Source organism: Anolis sagrei, chromosome 5, assembly GCF_037176765.1.
Source record: "Anolis sagrei isolate rAnoSag1 chromosome 5, rAnoSag1.mat, whole genome shotgun sequence".
Lineage (NCBI taxonomy): Eukaryota > Metazoa > Chordata > Lepidosauria > Squamata > Dactyloidae > Anolis > Anolis sagrei.
In genome coordinates, this window is record NC_090025.1 from 87,016,614 (window position 1) to 87,037,230 (window position 20,617).

The window sequence follows — 20,617 nt, forward strand, 5'->3', positions numbered from 1 at the left end:
GCTTTCTTTTGAATTAGTATAATCAAATGGAGAATCTGTTGGATTGTGATGGTGAGGGGCATGGATTCCCAACAATTAATTAGTCACAGGCACTTCAATTTGTGTTTTGTTTATGGGAAATTATTCATAAATGACAGAGAACACTTTGTTCACTGTATTCATTCTTCCGCAGAATTTCTTCCCTGTTTTCCTCTTCTCCACACTCCTTTACAAGAACATATAGGACAGCATTTCTCAACCTGGGGGCTGTGACCCCTGGGGGGGGGGTCACAAGGGGTTGTCAGAGGGGTCACCAAAGACCACCAGAAAACTAAATATTTTCTATTGGTCATGGGGGTTCTGTGTTGGAAGTTTGGCCCAATTCTATCATTGATGAGGTTCAGAATGCCCTTTAATTGTAGGTGAACTATAAATCCCAGCAACTACAACCCCCAAATGTCAAGGTCTATTTTCCCAAATTCCACCAGTGTTCACATTTGGCCATATTGAGTATCTGTGCCAAGTTTGGTCCAGATCCATCACTGTTTCAGTCCACAGTGCTCTCTGGATGTAGGTGAACTACAACTCCAAAGCTCAAGATCAATGCCTGCCAAACCCTTCCAGTATTTTCTGTTGGTCATGGGAGAACTGTGCCCAATGTTTATTTTTTAAATTTTAAACTATTACATTTGGCCCGGTCATAGGTTTTAAATCCTTGTGTGTTATTGTTTATATGCTATATTAATTGATTTTTTTTGTTTATCGCTTTTCTGTTTTATTGATGTGTTGTTGGGCTTGGCCTCATGTAAGCCACTTTGAGTCCCTTGGGGGTGGTGGGATATAAATATTTTATTTATTTATTTATTTATTTATTTATTTACAGCCGCACCCCGCAGGGGACTCAGGGCGGATTACAGTGTACACATATATGGCAAACATTCAATACCAATTTTTGACATACAAACATATACAGACACACACAGAGGCTATTTAACTTTTTTCTGGCCGCCAGGGGAGCTGTCGCTTGCATCGTCCATCTGCGATGCTGATGAAGCACTTCCGCATTCCCCACATGCTTCCCCGCTGGAATGCTTTGCTGGAGTCTTCTTTATGGCCTCATAAATCAGTTAATTTAGCCTCCCCACACTTTAAGGTGGTACCTTATTTTCCTACCTGACAGATGCAACTGTCTTTCGGGTTGCAAAGGTCGACAACAGGCTACACACAATTGGTTGAAAACCCACTCCAACCTGGCTGGCTTCGAACTCATAACCTTTTGGTCAGAGTGATCTTAATGCAGCTGACACTCAGCCAGCTGCGCCACAATCCCGGTATAAATATTTATTATTATTATTATTATTATTATTATTATTATTATTATTATTATGTTTGATTCAACTCCATCATTGGTGGAGTTCAGAATGCTCTTTGACTGTAGGTGAACCATAAATCCCAACAAATACAACTCCTAAATGACAAAAACAATCCCCCCAACCCCACCAGTATTCAAATTCGGGAGTATCAGATATTTCTGCTAAGTTTGGTCCAGTGAATGAAAATACATCCTGCATATCAGATGTTTACATTATGGTTCATAGCAGTAACAAAATTACATTTGTGAAGTAGCAATGAAAATAATTTTATGGTTGGGGGTCATCACAACATGAGGAACTGTATCAAGGGGTCACGGCATTAGGAAGGTTGAGAAACACTGATATAGAGTGAGATAGCCAATGGCAATTGTGGAATTTTAGACTCTGGATGTACACATTTTACAGAGTCCTCCTTCTTTAAAGGGCAATGAGCATTTACTTCACTTACAGTATAACTCTACACATTTATTCAAGCACAAGTCCCACTCTGTTAGCTGAGGGATTATAACCTAGCATCTTTGTATAGGATCACAGCTTAGTTTAAAAGATAGCAAGTTAGTCCTCTTGAGAGCCCTTCTGTTAATTCTGCTGAATGTGGCTCTAGACCTTTGCCCCAAAGGAATCTCCTGGTGGCAGCACTAGTTGTTTTAATGGAATTTGTCATGGCACATTTATCAAACTGCTACCCTCCTCCCCCAGTTTGACTTTGGACAGAATGAACTTTGAAGTAGTATTTTTTTTTTACTACAGACAAAAAGCTGAATAAAAAGTTGGAAGATTAGTATACTGACATTTTCATGTTTACTTAAAAGCAAACCTAGCATATTTTCCAGTATAACCTTGGGATATATTAAACCTTTATCACTTCTTTGCCTCCCTCTCCCCTCCTCAATCCCTTGTTAATCTACTGTATATACTTGTGTAAAAGACTACTTTTTAGCCCAAGAAAATCTTCTCAAAAGTCAGGGAGTAGCCTTATGCATGGGGGTAGTCTTATATGCAGGAGTAGTCTTATACACTGGGAATAATCATATAGAGCGAGCCCCCGGTGGTGCAGTGGGTTAAAGCCCTGTGCTGGCAGGACTGAAGACCGACGGGTCACAGGTTCGAATCCGGGGAGAGGCGGATGAGCTCCCTCTATCTGCTCCAGCTCCTCATGCGGGGACATGAGAGAAGCCTCCCACAAGGATGATAAAACATCAAAATCATCCGGGCGTCCCCTGGGCAACGTCCTTGCAGACAGCCAATTCTCTCACAACAGGACACTCCTGACACGACAAAAAAAAATCATATAGAGCAGGTGCTGAAACTTCCAATCCAGATTGGAGAATCTGTGGTTGCTGCATATGGTGGGGGGGGGGGGGGAGCTCAAAAATGGCAGTGGCCACATCCATGCCATATGCAGTGACTGTATAAAAGCATTAAGGGCGACGCCGTACAAGTATAGTAGAAGAAAATCCATTCATCAGGATTCATGGACTTAATGCGGTCCATTAAGTCCATGAAAATATGAAAGGTAAAAAGCCACAGCAAAAATCAGTAACAAGGAATGTCCATGAACAAGATCAAAAACCCACAGTAACACTGCTAAATCCTGGAACCTGTTAGCAATCCACTAACCGTACTTGAAGCACTAGAAATACTCCTTGGAACAAAGCCACTGGAAGCAGGAGAACTGCAAGAGTCTGCACATGAATCTGAAACGATGCCTGGACTGAATGGGGATCCAGGCCAAGTGTTTTTAAAGCATAGAAATCTATTTCGTGACGTGCCTGAAGGTCGTGTTTGCATTTCTCTTAATCTAGCTGACCTCTGTAAACTCTGCGCTTCACCTCTGCTTTGCCAAATCTGCCCCCGTCTATCATTAGAGGGACCAGGTGTCAGATTATCTGAAGAGCTAAAAGGGAGTGAAAGTTCACTGCTTGGCTCTGAATCATTCTCATGGGAATTGGGACTTTCGCTTTCCAAAGCAGCAGGATTTTCACTACACAAACCATCATCTTCTACATTGACCTTAGAATCATTGACAGCTTCATTGACATCAGGAAATACAATCAGAGAGTCAGGTACAGGTTCACACACAGGTTGAACCCCAACAGATATGGAAAAAAGAGATAGAGTGACTCTGGGCCCAGAAAAACACAACTCTTTTACTTGTCTAGCGCGCCCTTGTATCCTATTACCGTACCTCCTCCTCTGTCTCTGAGATATCACTCCTGAAGACTGCAGTGAAGTGGTGCAGGTGCACATATGCGAGATCTGAGAGGCAGAGAAGGAGGTACAGTAATAGGAAAATTACCATATTGAAATCAAATCTGATGCTTTTAATAGTTACATTGAAAGTGTTGGAAGAGGGGTAGTCTTATACGGCGAGTATATTCCAAACTCTATATTTTAACTGGAAACGTTGGGGTTCGTCTTATACGCCCAGTATACCAGAATATAGGGAATATACGGTATTTTATTAAAAAGCCAGTGCAGCTGCCCATATTTTTCCCCAACATGAGTAAACAATGGGGATGACCAATTCAGATGAGGGAACTAGGACTATCAGGAAAAGGGGGTTTCCTTTTCCTCAATGTTGCCACTGCAAATTGAATGTGATGCTCTCCATGGTTGGTTTTAGACAAAAATGAAAATGTTAGAAGGTACAGTCATAGTTTTGCCACCCATACCAGTTCTGATTATGAGGTGCTCTCACTTCCCTTCACTGAATTGTGTGTATCTATATTAAAAAAATGTAATGTTCGTTTGTGGGATTAACATAACTCAAAAACCACTCGATGAATTAATACCAAATTTGGACACCAAATCCGGCCAACAAGTGACCATCACTCAAAAAATGATTTTGTCATTTGGGAGTTGTAGTTCTTGGGATTTATAGTTCACCAACAATCAATTCTGAACTCCACCAATGATGGAACTGAACCAAACTTGGTACACAGAACTCCCATGACCAACAGAAAATACTGGAAAGGTTTGGTGGACACTGACCTTGAGTTTTGGAGTGATAGTTTACCTACACCCAGAGAGCACTGTGGACTCAAACAATGAAGGATGTAGACAAAAATTGGCAAGAATGCTTCATATGACCAAATATGAAAACAAATGGAGTTTGGGGGAACCAACCTTAAGAAACAGGGCTACAAAGTGGAATCCACAACATGTGAGTGTGGAGAAGAGCAAACTAAAGACCACTTCCTGCAATGCAACCTGAGCCCTGCCACATGCACAATGGAGGACCTTCTTGCAGCAACACCAGAGGCATTCCAAGTGGCCACCTACTGGTCAAAGAACATTTAATCAACTACCAAGCTTGCAAACTTTGTGTTTTGTTTGTTTGTTTGTTTAAAAAAATACAATGCAACTGTTTGGCCTGCCCCTGACACGATAAATATACATACTGGAAAGCAATGGTGGAATGCTTCCTGCAGGGACTCAGGATAGTGTGGAGTGGAGTACTTGCAAATTTATCATTAAAGTAACTCAGAATAATAATAATAATATTAATAATAATAATAATTATTATTATTATTATTATTATTTTTATGCCCTGCCAATCTTCCCGAAGGGACTTGGGGCGGCTTAAAAGGGACAAGCCCAAAAATTACAGATAAAACACAACCAATTAAAATATGAAATATAAAACACAATTATAAACAAGCATCAAAACAATATGGCTAAGAAAAAGAATATAGCTGAGGTATAGATTCAATGAGTGCAATACATTCTGAAGGAGCGCAAGAAAAGTGCAACAAACAAGTAGGCATGGCTGGAGATACTGTCCTCAAAAGTGCTAAGGTGGGCGATAAGAGGGTCGACGTAAAGTGCTGAACTTAAAGTAGGGGCAGGAAAATTACTAGTGGACTGCTTAATCAAAAGCACAGCGGAACATCCTGGTTTTTAGTTGTCTCCGGAAAGAGGACAAAGTAGGAGCCTGTCTGATCTCCCTAGGGAGGGAGTTCCAGAGCCAGGGGGCCACCACCGAGAAGGCTCTCTCCCTCGTCCCAACCAACCATGCTTGAGATGGAGGAGGGAGAGAGAGCAGTGACTCCCCGGATGATCTCAAGGTACGTACTGGTTCATAGGGGAAGAGGCAATCCTGAAGATGAGCAGGTCCCAAACCGTATAGAAGATATAATCTCAGAAACAAAGATTTGCCAATGACACAGCTGTGCATTTCATGTCTGAATATGGAGCTTAAACCTTCAAAATATTTGTTAATAAACTTTCTTGCAAGGAAAAACAAAAGTGATTAAGCCAAAATGAACAATCGAACACATAAACAAATGAAATCGCTACTCAAACTGCATAAGCCACTTTCTAAAAAGAATTCCCGCTTGTGCAGATATCTTGCTTTAAAGCTAAGAGTTATTTTGTTCTTTACTACTATATATCACCCAGTAAGAGCACCCAATTTCAATTACACTCATCTCTGGCAGGATGCCACAAGATACGCTGCCGCTGCATGCCAAAATCTATATCACTTAAGATTCTATATCTTAAAATGAACACAACGAATTCTTGCATGCGATTGTACTTTGCTATCTACTCCGCTTAATAACTTATTTGTCTGCTATTCTTGCCAATGTTTCTCAGCTTTGTCAGAAGCAGGAGCTTTATCAAAATGTTGCGTAACCGGCCTTGGTGTCTTTGCTTTGAACTTCAAGAAATCAATAGCATTAACTCCCTCATCAGGCTTTCTTACAAGGGCTTTCTTACAAACGCTTGTTATTTGCACCTAATAGTCACAGTGTGAATTACTAAACATGTCCAGGAAGATACGAACTTAGGCTTAAACTACAATTTTTCTCTCAACTGCTAAGTAATACCTAACTATTATGAAGGATGGCACTGCATTATAAATGCATGTGGCATCAAAAGCAGCTTTCCTTACATATTGATTAGATCTTCTGGGAAGGGAATTTGGAATAAAAAAGATGAACTGAACCACCTCAACTGGGCTCTACAGGACAATGGATACTCCACCTCAGACATCAGAAGAGCTGCAAGACCAAGAACAAGCCATGAGAGTTAAGACAAAGATCCACCCAGAGGAAAAGTGTTCTTGCCATACATCAAGGGAACCACTGGCCGCATAGGGAAGCTGATGAGGAAACAGCATTTTGCCAGTCCATGTTGCTTCTGTAGTGATCTTGCCTCAGTACATCCCAAAGTGTTTGGGGAAATTATTCTGCTCAGAATACAGAAAATTGTGTGAAAAGATTTATATGTTGTGAAAACCTCCTCTTACGTTCTGTACACTTCCTTGCCCTGTTTAACATGGAAAAGGGAGAAAGGATACTCATTATTTGAGCAAGATGGAACAGAAGTATGGCCCCATGGTGAGCTGCTGAACTTGCTGACCGAAAGGTTGGTCTCACTGGACCCCACTCAATTTGACAACTTTTGGCCTGTTTCCAATCTTCCCTTCTTGGGCAAAGTCCTGGAATGTGTGGTGGCCTCACAACTCCAAATATTCTTGGAATACACGGCTTATCTAGATCCGGCGCAGTCTGGCTTTAGGCCGGGACATGGTACTGAGACAGCCTTGGTCGCCTTAGCGGATGATCTACGCCAGGAGCTAGACATAGTAATACTGTAAGTAACAAAATCAAAGTTTTCTTTTTGGCATTTGATTACCAGATATGTTTGAGCCAGAGTTATTTGAATCCATGGATGCAGAATGGAGGGCCGACTATACATGTATCCAAACTCAATCCTCTGATACTGCTGAACATTGACAAAATACCTGTGGTTCATGAGCCATTGCTACACTTTTCTTCCTCCCCCCATTTTGTGCCATAGTAAAGTTCAGCAAATGTCAGAAAGAAGACACACAAGGCAGACCCATGATAAACAGAGAATGTTTTACAATATATAGAATTTACAATACATTTTCCATAGCAATTAAGGTTATTGACAGCATAGCCTTCTCCAGCTGGTCTGCTGCAGCAGAAGTATCTGAGGGCAAGGACTGGAGAGTGGGATATGAATGCCCATCATCTAGGTCAGAGAGGTCGGAGTTTTTCCACAGACATACCTGCTTACTAACAAGTTCAGACCAAGATGTGAGCAAAGAATGACAACATTACCATGCTTGCTGTGAAAAAGGCAAAACTCAATAAAAACAAAATCCAAATTCACACACCATACATGGCCACCAGCAGAAGACATTCCTTTCCAGTCTGCACATTTTGCAACTGACATATCTATATATATAAATCTGTTAAGGGCGTTCAACGGGACAGCAAAACGCAAAAACCCCTGGCCCAAAACACACCACACTTGGCATGCACATACCTCAACCCACAAGGTATGCAGATAGTGATTCAAAATAGTAAACAACAATTCAACAAACCCACAATTTCGATAACAAAGGGAGCATGTGCAGAGGTGCCCCGGCGCGAGTCCCCCGCCGCGCACACATTGCCGGACAACGCTCCCTCGCCGCAAACCACGCCCCTCCCTTCGTCGCACCACCCCTACCCGCCCTGACTCAATTCTTTCCCTCCTGCACCTCCTCCTTCGCCACCGACCACGCCCCCTCCCTTCGCCGCCCTGCCCTTTCCCGCCCTGACTCAATCCTTCCCTCCTCCCCCTCTGCCGCCCATGCCCCCGCGCAACCCATGCCCCCTCCCTTCGCCGCCCCGCCCCTTCCCGCCCTGACTCAATTCTTCTCTCCTCCCACGCCCCCTCCGGGAAGTCACGCTCCTTTCCTTCCTTCCAGATAAACAATGTTACACTTATTCCACTAAACTGTAAAACCACCAACCAGGATAAAGAACTTATTTATAGTCTGAAATTATGAAATTACCAAGAGTGATCTGTTTTTTGGTCATCACTAATCCTATAAGATATTGGAAGATATTGCTTGATACTGGAATACAAGTAATACAAATAATGCTCATTGGTAAACGTCTGTTTGTGCTTTGAGCCTCTTTCCATCTTGAATGAACATATATTTACCAAAATACTTACAACCACCTAAATAGCAAATCATGTTGAAGGATCAAAAATCAATTGCACTACTTTGGAAATAACACTAACAAAGCCTCCTGAATCACAGCTCCAATGTGGCTGAAGAGGTTCTCTCACAAATCCCACAACAACAAACCAGGGATGAGCTTGTTGAAATTGAAACAAACAATATACATACATATTCACACACACTTAGTTTATCTCTTCTTTTAGTTCCAACATTTTCCAAACACCTTGCTTTGGTTCTCACCATGACCAATACAGTACTGTGTAGTTAGCTTTTCTGCCAATGAAGAACTACAACCAATATTAATTCTTTTTTGTTTTGTTTACCGACACAGAATAAAGCCACTGTTATAATCTCACGTAACCACTACTACAGCTTGAATACAAAGTTCAACATCAGCGCAGGCCCACAAATTATATTATTCCAAGATCTCCATGCAACAAAAAGCAGATGTTCCTAACCTGTCTAGACAGACGCACCATCGTATACAATGTTATTACTACAAGTTGGGTATCCCTTATCCAGAAATCTGAAACACCTCAAAATCCAAAATTGTCCACATGAGATTATGATTAAATGTACACAAACTTTGTATCATGCATACAAGTATTGAAAACACTGGGCTATTTTTATAAGATGTATAGGAAACAAAAATGAATTTTGTGTTTTAGGCTGGGTCCAATTCCCTAAGATATCTCACTCTATACATGAAAAAATTCCAAGCTCCTTCCTGCCCCCAAAATTACATCAAAAGCATTTCTGGTCCCAAGTCTTTCGGAAAAGGGATACTCAATCGTACTTATTGCTACCTCAATTATCCATCACACCCATAAGACTCAGTAATTTAAAATACCATCATAAACTTACATGGCACTGTTCGGAGGTAGAGGTTGTCTCGGATGATCTGCTGGAGCTCGTGGTCCACTGAGCCCTTCTGGAACCGTAAATTGAGGTAGTGACGAAGATCCTTATCCACAATGCCACCTGGTAAAGATGACAAAGCACCAACTGATTAATTTAAAAGCAGGGAAAAAGGGGGGCTTTTCTCATTACATCATAGCTTTTAATAGCATCAATTAGTCACTTTCAAGCTCTGTGGCATCATAAATAACACATTTCCAATCTGAAAAAAACAAAAACAAAACAAAACTTGGCCCCAGATCTAAACGTTTGTACACATCTCGCCCTCTTAGAGAACCAGCAATTGAGCTTGAAGTGGGAGCAAGGGTGACTAAACACACAGAAACACGAACACAGCCCAGCACTTCCATTTCGCTGAAAGACAAAAGCCCACTTATATGAGACTTGTTCACATAAGAAGACTTGAACATGAACCAAAAGGTCTACATTCAGTTTCTTGTTTTGATAGCAAAGGGAGGAAACCATCTTGGTTGAAATTCAAATCCCCGCTCAGCCATGAAAATTTATTAGGTGACCTTGGACAAATTACACACTCTTAACCTCAGAAAACCCTGCAATAGGGTCACTTTAGGGTTGCCATTAGTTAGAAAACAACTTGAAGGCACACAGCAGCAACAACAGCACTGTGGGGCAGCTGGCTGGGATTCAGCTGCATTAACATCACTACTGAACAAAAGATCATGAGTTCAAAGCCAGCCCAGGTCGGAGTGAGCTTCTGACCATTGTGAGTAGCTTGTTGTCGACTTTTGTAGCCCGAAAGAAAGTTGCATCAAGTAGGAAATTTAGGTACCACTTCTGTGGGGAGGCTAATCTAACTAATTCATGATGCTATAAGATCTCCAGCAAGCAAGCAAAGAATGAGGAAGTACTCCATCAGTGTCTCAAATGGACGGTGAAGCGACAGCTCCCCTGGTGGCCAGAATACCCTCATGGAAGCTGGAAAGTTAAATAGCCTCTGTGTGTCTGTCTATATATGTTGTGTGTCTATGGCACTGAATGTCTGCCATGTAATCCATCCTGAGTCCCCTGCAGGGTGAGAAGGGCGGAATATAAATACTGTAAATAAACAAACAAATAAATAAATAAATAAATAGATATAAACTCAATTTGAATTTTAATTTTCAAGGAGATGTGTTGAATCTTTAATTTAGGACTAAAATTAACTGCTAGTCTCAACTAAAACAACATACTGAATCAATGAAAGCTAGTTGAATAAGGCACTGTGGCTGAACTTAGGCAATAGAAATGAAATTGCAATATAACATTCAATATGTTTTAGAAAGTACTTTAACAGCTTTTTTTTCTTTTTTTAAAAAATCTTCATATAGAATGCAATGAAAATAAAGAAAGCTTTTCCCTTCATCTCACTACCTTCAGCATCAAATTATGGGGAAAATCCATATTTTAAATTGGAGAAAAGAATAACTACAGATGAGACTAACTGGAAGAACCGCCATAAATATCCAAATCATTTTTCTGGTAATTGCTTTTTGGGGTACTATGTTCTTAATCACTAACTTTATGACAGCTTTTATTTATTTATTTACGACATGTATATGAAGCCCTTCTCACCCCGAAGGGGACTCAGAGCGGCTTAAAAGATATGAAGATAGATAGATAGATGATAGATGATAGATAGATAGATAGATAGATAGATAGATAGATAGATAGACTAGCTGTCCCCTGCCACGCGTTGCTGTGGCCCAGTCTGGTGATCTGGAAAATAAAGTAATGAGAAAGTGTTGGTTTCTAATACATGTAATTTCTTTATGCTTGTGAGTAAACAGTATTTCTTGTTGTTTCTTTGTCAGTGTTGATGTGGAGAGTGTCTGGTTTGCCTACTCTGGAATATGCAACATATCATAGTCCTTCTATAAGGGTCTCTTTCAAATCTGTGATACTATATCTGTGTGTGTGAGAGAGAGAATCATATCTATCTATCTATATTTATGACTGGATGGCTCTTTGTCAGGAGGGCTCTGATTACATTTTCTTGCCCAGGTGAAGAGAGTTGGACTGGATGGCCTTAAGTATTTTCTGTTGGTCATGGGGGTTCTGTGTGGGAAGTTTGCCCCATTTCTGTTGTTTGTGGGTTTCAGAATGCTCTTTAATTGTAGTGAACTATAAATCCCAGTAACTACAACTCCCAAATGTCAAGGTCTCTTTCCCCCAAACTCCATCTGTGTTGATATTTGTGCATATTGAATATTTGTGCCAAGTTTGGTCCAGATCCATCATTGTTTGAGTCCACAGTGCTCTCTGGATATAGGTGAACTACAACTCCCAAACTCAAGGTCAATGGCCACCAAACCTTTCCAGTGTGTTCTGTTGGTCATGGAAGTCCTGTATGCCATGTTTGGTTCAATTCCATCATTGGTGGAGTTCAGAATGCTCTTTGATTGTAGGTGAACTATAAATCCCAGCAACTACAACTCCCAAATGTCAAGGTCTATTTCCCTTAAACTCCATCTGTGTTCATATTTGGGTATATGGAATATTTGTGCCAAGTTTGGTCCGGATCCGTCATTGTTTGAGTCCACAGAGCTCTCTGGATATGGGTGAACTATAATTCCCAAACACAAGGTCAATGTCCACCAAACCTTTCCAGTTTTTTCTGTTGGTCATGGGAGCCCTGTATGCTAAGTTTGGCCCAATTCCATCATTGGTGGAGTTCAGAATGCTCTTTGATTGTAGGTAAACTATAAATCCCAGCAACGACAATTCCCAAATGACAAAATCATTTTTTTAGTGGAGGACATACATTGGACTGTTAGGTGTCTTGTGTCCAAATTTGGTGTCAATTCCCCCAGTGGCTTTTGAGTTCTGATGGTAGCACTAACTACCATTACATTTTTATTTATATAGATATATACACACAGACAATATATTATGTTATTATCATAGTACAATGTCAATATTAAATATTACTATATTGTACTATACCATTATATTGTAATATTATTAATTATATTACATGTAATATAAATATATAATTATAATACAATATTATTATTAGTAGTATATTGCATTACATTGTAATATTATAAATATTTTATGACTGATCATTCATTACATGTTTTCAGAGAAATTAGCTCTGGAGATAGACTTCAGGAAAAAAAAATATTCGAGGTAATGAGTGCAATTAGTATTCTTCCTGATTGGCAGAAAAGAACAGAAGTCCTGCAGCTCTTTGTCCCTCTCCCTCTTCAGATTATGCACAGTGATGTAGATGCCTACTGACATTGACAAATACTACCCATATACAGTGTGGAATGGGAAGCTGCAGTAATTCAGCTTTTGGAAAGGACATATTACCTGCAACGCTGGGGAGTTTAAAATTCTGTTTTCCTAACTACAAAGAAGGGGGAAAGTAATTGTGCTGCTTTCTTATTCTATGCATTATTCAATCTTTAAGTGATGTAATTTAAATATTATAGTAAATATCATGCAAACTTCAGAAAAAGGTGCAGAAAGTCAGCATGAAGGTCAGAGAAGAAATAGAATAAGGGAGAGGAATATATCTAAGCACCAGTTGACATTTATTTTCCTATCTAGTGGAAGAGGTGCACCACTAGCATATGACCTTTATTGAAGAATAAAGAATTCTCTTACTATGTACAGACGTACCTCATGGTAACGCATGATAAGGGTCAAGAAGCTTGGACCTGATTGTTAACTACTAACAACCCAAGAGCAGGGTTAACACACTGGTAGATCTCATGTAAGTGAAGGACTCAATCCACTCTAGATTTTGACTAAATTTCAGAGAGCAAGGCAAAGTACTGGTCTATTTTGGATAGATACCATGGAGAGCTCATTTGCAGTCTAAATTAAAACCTGGATTCACCACTGTACTGTCATAGGAGCCAACAGCTTCACTGGGTTGACATGGAAGTGCAAGAGTATTAAGTAAACTCCTGGGCCTTTCAGCGTTTTTATAGATCAGTGTTTCTCAACCTGGGGGTCGGGACCTCTGTGGAGATCACGAGACGGTGTCAGAGGGCTCATCAAATACCATCAGAAAACAGTATTTTCTGTTGATCATGAAGGTTCTGTGTGGGAAGTCTGGCCCAATTCTATCATTGGTGGGGTTCAGAATGCTCTTTGATTGAAGGAAAACTATAAATCCCAGCAACTACTGTTCTGGTATGGCTGTACCAAGAGCTCCAGCATTGTTTGCTTTGTATTAAATGTTTGCTTGCAGTCCTAGGTTTCAGGGACTCTGCAGATAGGTGGCTTCCTTTGGTTGCAGTCATAGGGCAAGTCACCTGTCCATCATCATTAAGTTTTGGTCCTGCCCTTTGCTCAGGGCAATTGGGAAGGGAAGGGAGCCATTTTTTAGTTAGTCTCAGCAAGGAAAGCTAATGTACAGGACATGTGCAAGCTTCCCCTGTACAAAAGCTTCAACCCTTAAGACTTTCTGGGGGAAAACAGTCTTAAGAGGATCCAAGACTTTCCGGGGGGAAACAGTCTTAAGAGTCTCAAAAGATTTCCAGGAAAACAGCCCTAAAGACCAAAGAACTCCAGCTGAAGAATATCTAAGCCTTTACTGGTAGGCCCACTCGGTGCTTCGAGACGCAGTTCGACCCGGTAGCGGAGCCCACATCAGTAAGGGTTAGATTACAGTTGGCCTGGGAGAAGTTAAAATGGGGATTTTCCATTTAAAGTAAAGAAGAAATTATTGAAGACAGTTGCCTGTCCTTCGTGGGCAAGATTAGGAAGTCACCAGTTGCATAAAGCTTGGAAGCATTTGTTTAGCTTTATTGAAGACAAAAGAAGTTTCTGTTTGATTGTTTATTAATAAAAGACTTTGTTATACTTCACAAGCCATCTAAATGTCATTTGTGGTGGAAAACCTCTGAGAGCTTCTCCTTGGGCCCCCTGGCTTCCTGCTGGGCAAAGGTTGCACGTCCTGTTCTAAAGGAAATTCTTTACAGGCCCAGCACACGACAGAACAACTACATCTCACAAATGTCAAGGTCTACTTATTCAAACTCCACCAGTGTTCACATTTGGCCATACTGAGGATCCATGCCAAGTTTGGTCCAGATCCATCAATGTTTGAGTCCACAGTGCTCTATAGATGTAGGTAAACTACAACTCAAAACTCAAGGTCATTGCCCACCAAACCCTTCCAGTATTTTCTGTTGGTCACAGGAGTTCTTTGTGCCAAATCTGGTTCATTGTTGGTGGAGTTCAGAATGCTCTTTGATTATAGGTGAACTATAAATCCCAGCAAGTACAACTCTCAAATGACAAAATCAATTCCCACCCCCAACCCCACCATTATTCAAATTTGGGCATATCAGGTATTTGTGCCAAATTTGGTCCAGTGAATGAAAATACATCCTGAATATTAGATATTAACATTACAATTCATAATAGTAGCAAAATTACAGTTATAAAGTCACAACGAAAATAATTTTATGGTTGGGGGTCACCACAACATGAGGAACTGTATTAAGGGGTCGCAGCATTAGGATTGTTGAGAACCACTGTTCTAGATAGAGACAAATAGGCTGAAGAGGAGATCATCCCTTGAGCCTGCAGTCATTCTATATAATTGGAAATCCTGATTTCCTAGAGTTCGGGACCACAATGCTCTCCTTCTTGGATTAACAAGAAACAGGAAACACAAGCGAACAGGACATTCATTTTTAATCACCTCATGTTAACCCTATTCTTAAAGACTGAGTAGGGTTTAGATATGTTTCTGATAATTATAAGATAAAGACACACCAGTCATCTTTAAGAATAGGTTCAGACATCAAAGGTGATTTTGCTAAATTGATTAATAACTTTGAATAGTCAGTTCAATTGACAATGTCACCTTAAGTAGAACAAAAATAATTCTATCAGCAAATAAAATTTCAGTGAAGATCACTTTGAATTAGTTCTATCAGAATATTCTTTGATTTCTAGTCCTTCGTGGAAAAGGATGTCTTGACACATTGAGACACTGTGTCAAGAAAATGCCCAAGTGTTACAAGGTTTTATATAATTTGACAGAGTTTTGAAAAATTCAGTGAAACAAAAACAAAAAAAAAACACTTTAGGATTTTATTAAAAAATGTGGAGGAAGTTAAATTGAAAAAAAACCCCATCAATTTGAAAACAGGGAAGGGCTTCTAGTAATCTCTTACAGTGGTGAGAAAATTCTGAAACTGCCAGTTTATAGTTTATTTAATTTAAAATGAAAAATGCAATGAAAAACAAGCTCAGCAATCACATATGGTCTAGGTGTAGAATTGTTTATATGCCATAATTTATTTTTAAAAGGGAAAAGGATGATACTTTTTACAAGATCTATAAACATACAGTATAGTAGCTGTTTGCCTTCATAAAACATCACCAAATCTTTCTGATAATTTTGATATTTTGCGTATTTTAAAAATATGTAACATAAAAAGGTAAAGGTTTCCCCTGACATTAAGTCCGGTCAGGTCTGGTGGGTGGTGCTCGTCTCCTCACTACCTCTGAGGATGCTTGCCATAGATGCAGGTGAAATGTCAAGAGGGAATGCCTCTAGAACACGGCCATATAGCCTGAAAAAACCTATAACAACCCGGTGCTCATCTCCATTTCTAAGCCAAAGAGCCAGTGTTGCCCATAGACACCTCCAAGGTCATGTGGCCAGCATGGCTGCATAGAGCACCATTACCAGCGATTTGATGTCATAGAATCATAGAATCAAAGAGTTGGAAGAGACCTCATGGGCCATCCAGTCCAGCCCCCTGCCAAGAAACAGGAATATTGCATTCAAATCACCCCTGACAGATGGCCATCCAGCCTCTGTTTAAAAGCTTCCAAAGAAGGCGCCTCCGCCACACTCCGGGGCAGAGAGTTCCACTGCTGAACGGCTCTCACAGTCAGGAAGTTCTTCCTCATGAACAGATGGAATCTCCTCTCTTGTAGTTTGAAGCCATTGTTCCGCGTCGTTACATATAAACAATTAAATATACCAACCATTGAATACAAAAAAACCCCCATTAAACCATTAAAATTCATAAAATACATAAACCATTAATTAAAACAGTACATAAAACATTAATTAAACAATAAAACTGTATCCTCATGTATATCGCCTTGCCAGACCATTTCCAACCAAAGTACTGAGTACAGGTAGTCACCAAGTTTGTCCTTAAGTTGAATTTATATATAGGTCAGAACAGACACATGTAAATGTAATTCCAGCAAAGATAGACAGACAGACAGATAGACGTTCTGGATAGCAAAGGTGTCAGGTTTTACAATGTACTGTAATGTAATATAGCTGAGTCATGCACTGCTAATAGAGAATCATTTGGGGAATATGTTCTGGCCTAGTCCAGGTGATTGTGAATGATGTAATCCTGGGTCTGAGTTAAGTTAATGAGTTGGGAACCAATCAGAGATTGCTATGTGTAATTGTATAGAATTGTATATAAGGAAGTCATGTATAGTGTATTCTCTCTCCTTGTGCCGTGATGCTGTTCGTCGAAGGCTCTATGTAATTGATTAAAAGAACCTGTCTGCTAAGACAAGATATAACCGTGTGCTGTGGTAAGTTTGTAGTGTCATCTAGATGGGAGGGGAAAACAATGGTAAAACTGACAATGGCCGGGCATGTGCTCAAGTGTCTGTAAAAGAGTTCCAGAGTGACTGCAGTTTGTGGGAGCAGTTGACTGAAAATACTGTGCAGGAAGAAGCTACTGGAAAGTGCTGAAGTTGTGCAACTGATCTGCTGCTGAATTGTGAAATTACTCTCAACAAAAGGAAATGGTTAACACCTCTTTGGTGTTTGTTTTGCTGTCTGTGCCCCTTTTCAGAAGATTTCACCTCACTTTCTGTCCCTGTGAGAATTGGATTCTGAAAAATCTTGCTTGTCATGGAAAATAATTGGTGAGAAATCTTCGGTGGAGACTAGGGCTGGGCGGTTTCGTTTCGTTAATTCGTAATTCGTTAATAATTCGTTAATTTTCTTGATTACGAAGCGATAACAAACCACTCTGGAGCAATTTTTTTAAAAAATGAATTTTTAAATACGTTTTGTAAATGCTTCGTAATTCGTTATATATTCATTTCGTTATTGTTTTGAGGTCGTTTCGTTATTATTTCCGCATGTCTGGGGCAAGTTTTATAGTTGGCTTTTTGTTTAATTAGTGAAAAAAAATTATAATATCACACCAACAGTCAACAACAGAGGGAGAGGGAAGCTTCAGAAGTTCCCCCTGTCCCATTTGGAGGTTTTTTAGCGTATTTCGCGGTCGCGTCCGCCATTAACGAATTGATTCGTTATTGTTTCGGAAATTGTTTCGTTAATGTTTTGTAATTTTTTTCACATTTATGAAATTTCGTAAATATCGAACTTTTTAAAAGGAAAATTTTGTAATTATTTTAAATAACGAAACGCAAAACCCCCCAAAAAACGAATCGATTTTAGAAACAAATTTTTCCGTTGTTACCCAGGCCTAGTGGAGACACCTTCCACCATGATAACTTTTTCAGGAGTGAGTTTCCCTTCCGAAGGGTAGATTTCTCCCACTCCCTGTTGCTTCACCCCTGTTCTTAACTGTGAGTTGTTTGCAAGTCAGATGTCTGTAACTTGGGGACTGCCTGTATAAAGAACAGATAAACAAGACGGCTATTTCCTGCGTAATTCTTCTTGCTAAGTATCATTTCTTGAAATAAAGTTAAAACATTTTTACTTAAGACATCTTATTTTTAGATTCTTTAAATGTGCAACTGGAGCGATATGCCCAGGACTCATGACAGTGAATCCCATGATGGATCTCCCATTCTGCATAGCTATAGGCATGCTGGCTGGAGGATTCAGGGAGCTCTAAACCTGCAAATGTTTTTTTAAAGCTATTTTTCATTATAATGCTAAAGCTGTACTGCCAAAGATTATGCAATTAGATGCACTTGGTCTAAGTAAATAACTGTACTGCATATATACTTCAGGCACATCCCTAAAGAGAAAACATAAATGCAGAATGCTTTTAAAAATATTTCTTGTTTATGAAGCAGAAACAGGGACAGCCAAATTGATTAAGATGGTGGAGCAAATTGTCCATTAGGAAAGGTTATAATATTTGTAGTTTCAGCTTATGGGGGAAAGTAAACAATGGGCACGTTTCTCTATATAAGCTGCACGTATAATGCAATCTTGGATGAGGTTAAATTGTATGAAATTAAGCACTTAGTGTTCAGAGAGTTCTTCAAAACAACCCTCCAAAGCAGTGTATTTCAAGAGCAATATTAGTTGTTGCAGTAATAAATGTAATAATATTAAAATTATTTTTAATGTCATTTTTTGAAATGGCATTATAGTGGCTCTGTTAGTGCAAAAACCTCTTACAGGTAACATTCCTAATTGCAGCACATTACTGCCAATCTTCATATGTGTGTGTGTGTGTGTGTGTGTGTGTGTCTTGAATGCTTCAGCACTTAACTTCAATCCAAAGGTTTAGGGCCATTCAAGACAGGGCCCAAAATGCGGGCCCTGATGAACTTTTACCTGAGCCATCCAAATGTTCAAGTCCTGAACCGGTTCTTGGCCGCTGTAATGGACTGGATGACAGTGAACAAATTGAAACTAAATCCAGACAAGACAGAGGTCCTCCTGGTCAGTCGTAAGGCTGAACAGGGCATAGGGTTACAGCCTGTGCTTGACGGGGTTACACTCTCCCTGAAGGTGCAGGTTCGCAGCTTGGGAGTGCTCCTGGACTCATCGCTGAGCCTGGAACCCCTGGTTTCGGTGGTGGCCAGGGGAGCTTTTCCACAATTAAAGCTTGTGCGCCAGCTTCGTCCGTACCTTGGGAAGTCGGACTTGGTAATGGTGGTCCACACTCTGGTTACATCCCACACTCTGGTTACATTACATCACAGGCCGGCTGTGTCATCCAAACATTGCTGCAATTGTCCCAATACAGCCCGCTCTATCACCTTACCTAAGAATGGAAGATTAGAGACGGGACGATAATTGGCAAGGGTCATAGGGTCCAGGTTGGGCTTCTACAACAAGGGACAGACCCTTGCCTTTTTTAGGTTATCTGGGAAAACCCCTTGTTCAAGAGAGCCATTGATTATATTGCTCAAAGGATCAAACAGTCCTTCCAGGCAGCTCTTAACCAGCCAAGAGGGACACGGATCAAGGGAACAGGTGGTTGGCTTTGCAGCAGCCAGGATTCTGGTGACATCTTCTGCGTCTAGCGGGATGAATTGATCGAAAATAGGTCCACTAAGCGGCCACTGAGTCTCCAGCTCACTCAAAGTGTCGGGTGTAGGGGGCGGTTCCTGCCAGAGCAAAGTGATTTTGTCAGTAAAAAACTTATGTAGGAGCCATGGTTGCTGGGTTCTGGACTGGGGGAGCCGGACTAATCAAAGCACGAACAATTTTGAACAACTGTGCTGGGTGCGAGCTGGCAGAGGCTATTAAGGAGGAATTATATGATTTTTTTTTGCGCTCTTAATGGCTGACTCATAGGACTTGTGAAAAGCCTTAAAAGTGGACATTGGCACCTCATCGGGTTTCCGGCGCCATTGGTGTTATAGCCGCTTTCATGCTTGTTTCATCAGCCGTAGCTCATTAGTATACCAAGGGGAGTGATTCCGGTGAGGGCGAAGGTGGTGTTTGGGAGCAATCTCATCCAAGGCAGACAACAGACTGGCATTCCAGTTGTTAACTTGCTCATTGAGAGTGACACACACAGTTCCCAGGCCCTTAAGGGCATTCAAAAACCTAGCAAGTTCCATGAGTCTCCTAGGCCGAGCAAGGATTGATTTAATAACTGGGGGAGGAGGAGATGGGATCTCAATCTGGGCCTTCAGGGCAGCGTGGTCGGACCAAGGGACGTCAATTACTGCAGATAGGGATGTTCGCACCTCGATATTGAAAATCAGGTCTAAAGTGTGACTGGCCTGATGTGTGGGGCGAGTCTTAGTTAATGAGAGCCCCAGAGCTTCCAAGGTTGGTACTAGGTCCTTGGTTATTGATGAAGATGACGGTGCCTCAACATGTACATTGAAGTCACCCAGAACAATAAGTCTGGGGAACCTCAGGACCCAGTCCGCCACAAGAGTGGCAGGCTCAAACTCAGAACCTCTATCAATGGCTTTTTTTTTTGTCGTGTGAGGAGTGACGAGAAACTGCAAGTCATTTCTGGTGTGAGAGAATTGGCCATCTGCAAGGACATTGCCCAGGGGACGCCAGTATGTTTTGATCTTTTACCATCCTTGTGGGAGGCTTGTCTCATGTCCCCACATATGGAGATGGAGCTGACAGAGGGAGCCCATCCGTGCTCTCCCCGGATTCGAACCTGTGACCTGTGGGTCTTCAGTCCTGCCGTCACAGGGGTTTAACCCTCTGCACCAC

General features: G+C 40.8%; 1 protein-coding gene across 14 annotated transcripts in view; it reads right to left on the reverse strand.

Moving 5' to 3' along the window:
* The window catches only part of MAGI2 (membrane associated guanylate kinase, WW and PDZ domain containing 2), a 1,143,898-nt gene that overhangs the window by 907,852 nt on the left and 215,429 nt on the right, over window positions 1-20,617 (reverse strand). For all 14 annotated transcript variants that reach the window (XM_067468832.1, XM_067468841.1, XM_067468833.1 and 11 more), the window contains one exon: window positions 9,208-9,324. In XM_067468832.1, coding sequence (XP_067324933.1) covers window positions 9,208-9,324 — 117 coding nt within the window. The remainder of the gene's footprint in view (window positions 1-9,207; window positions 9,325-20,617) is intronic.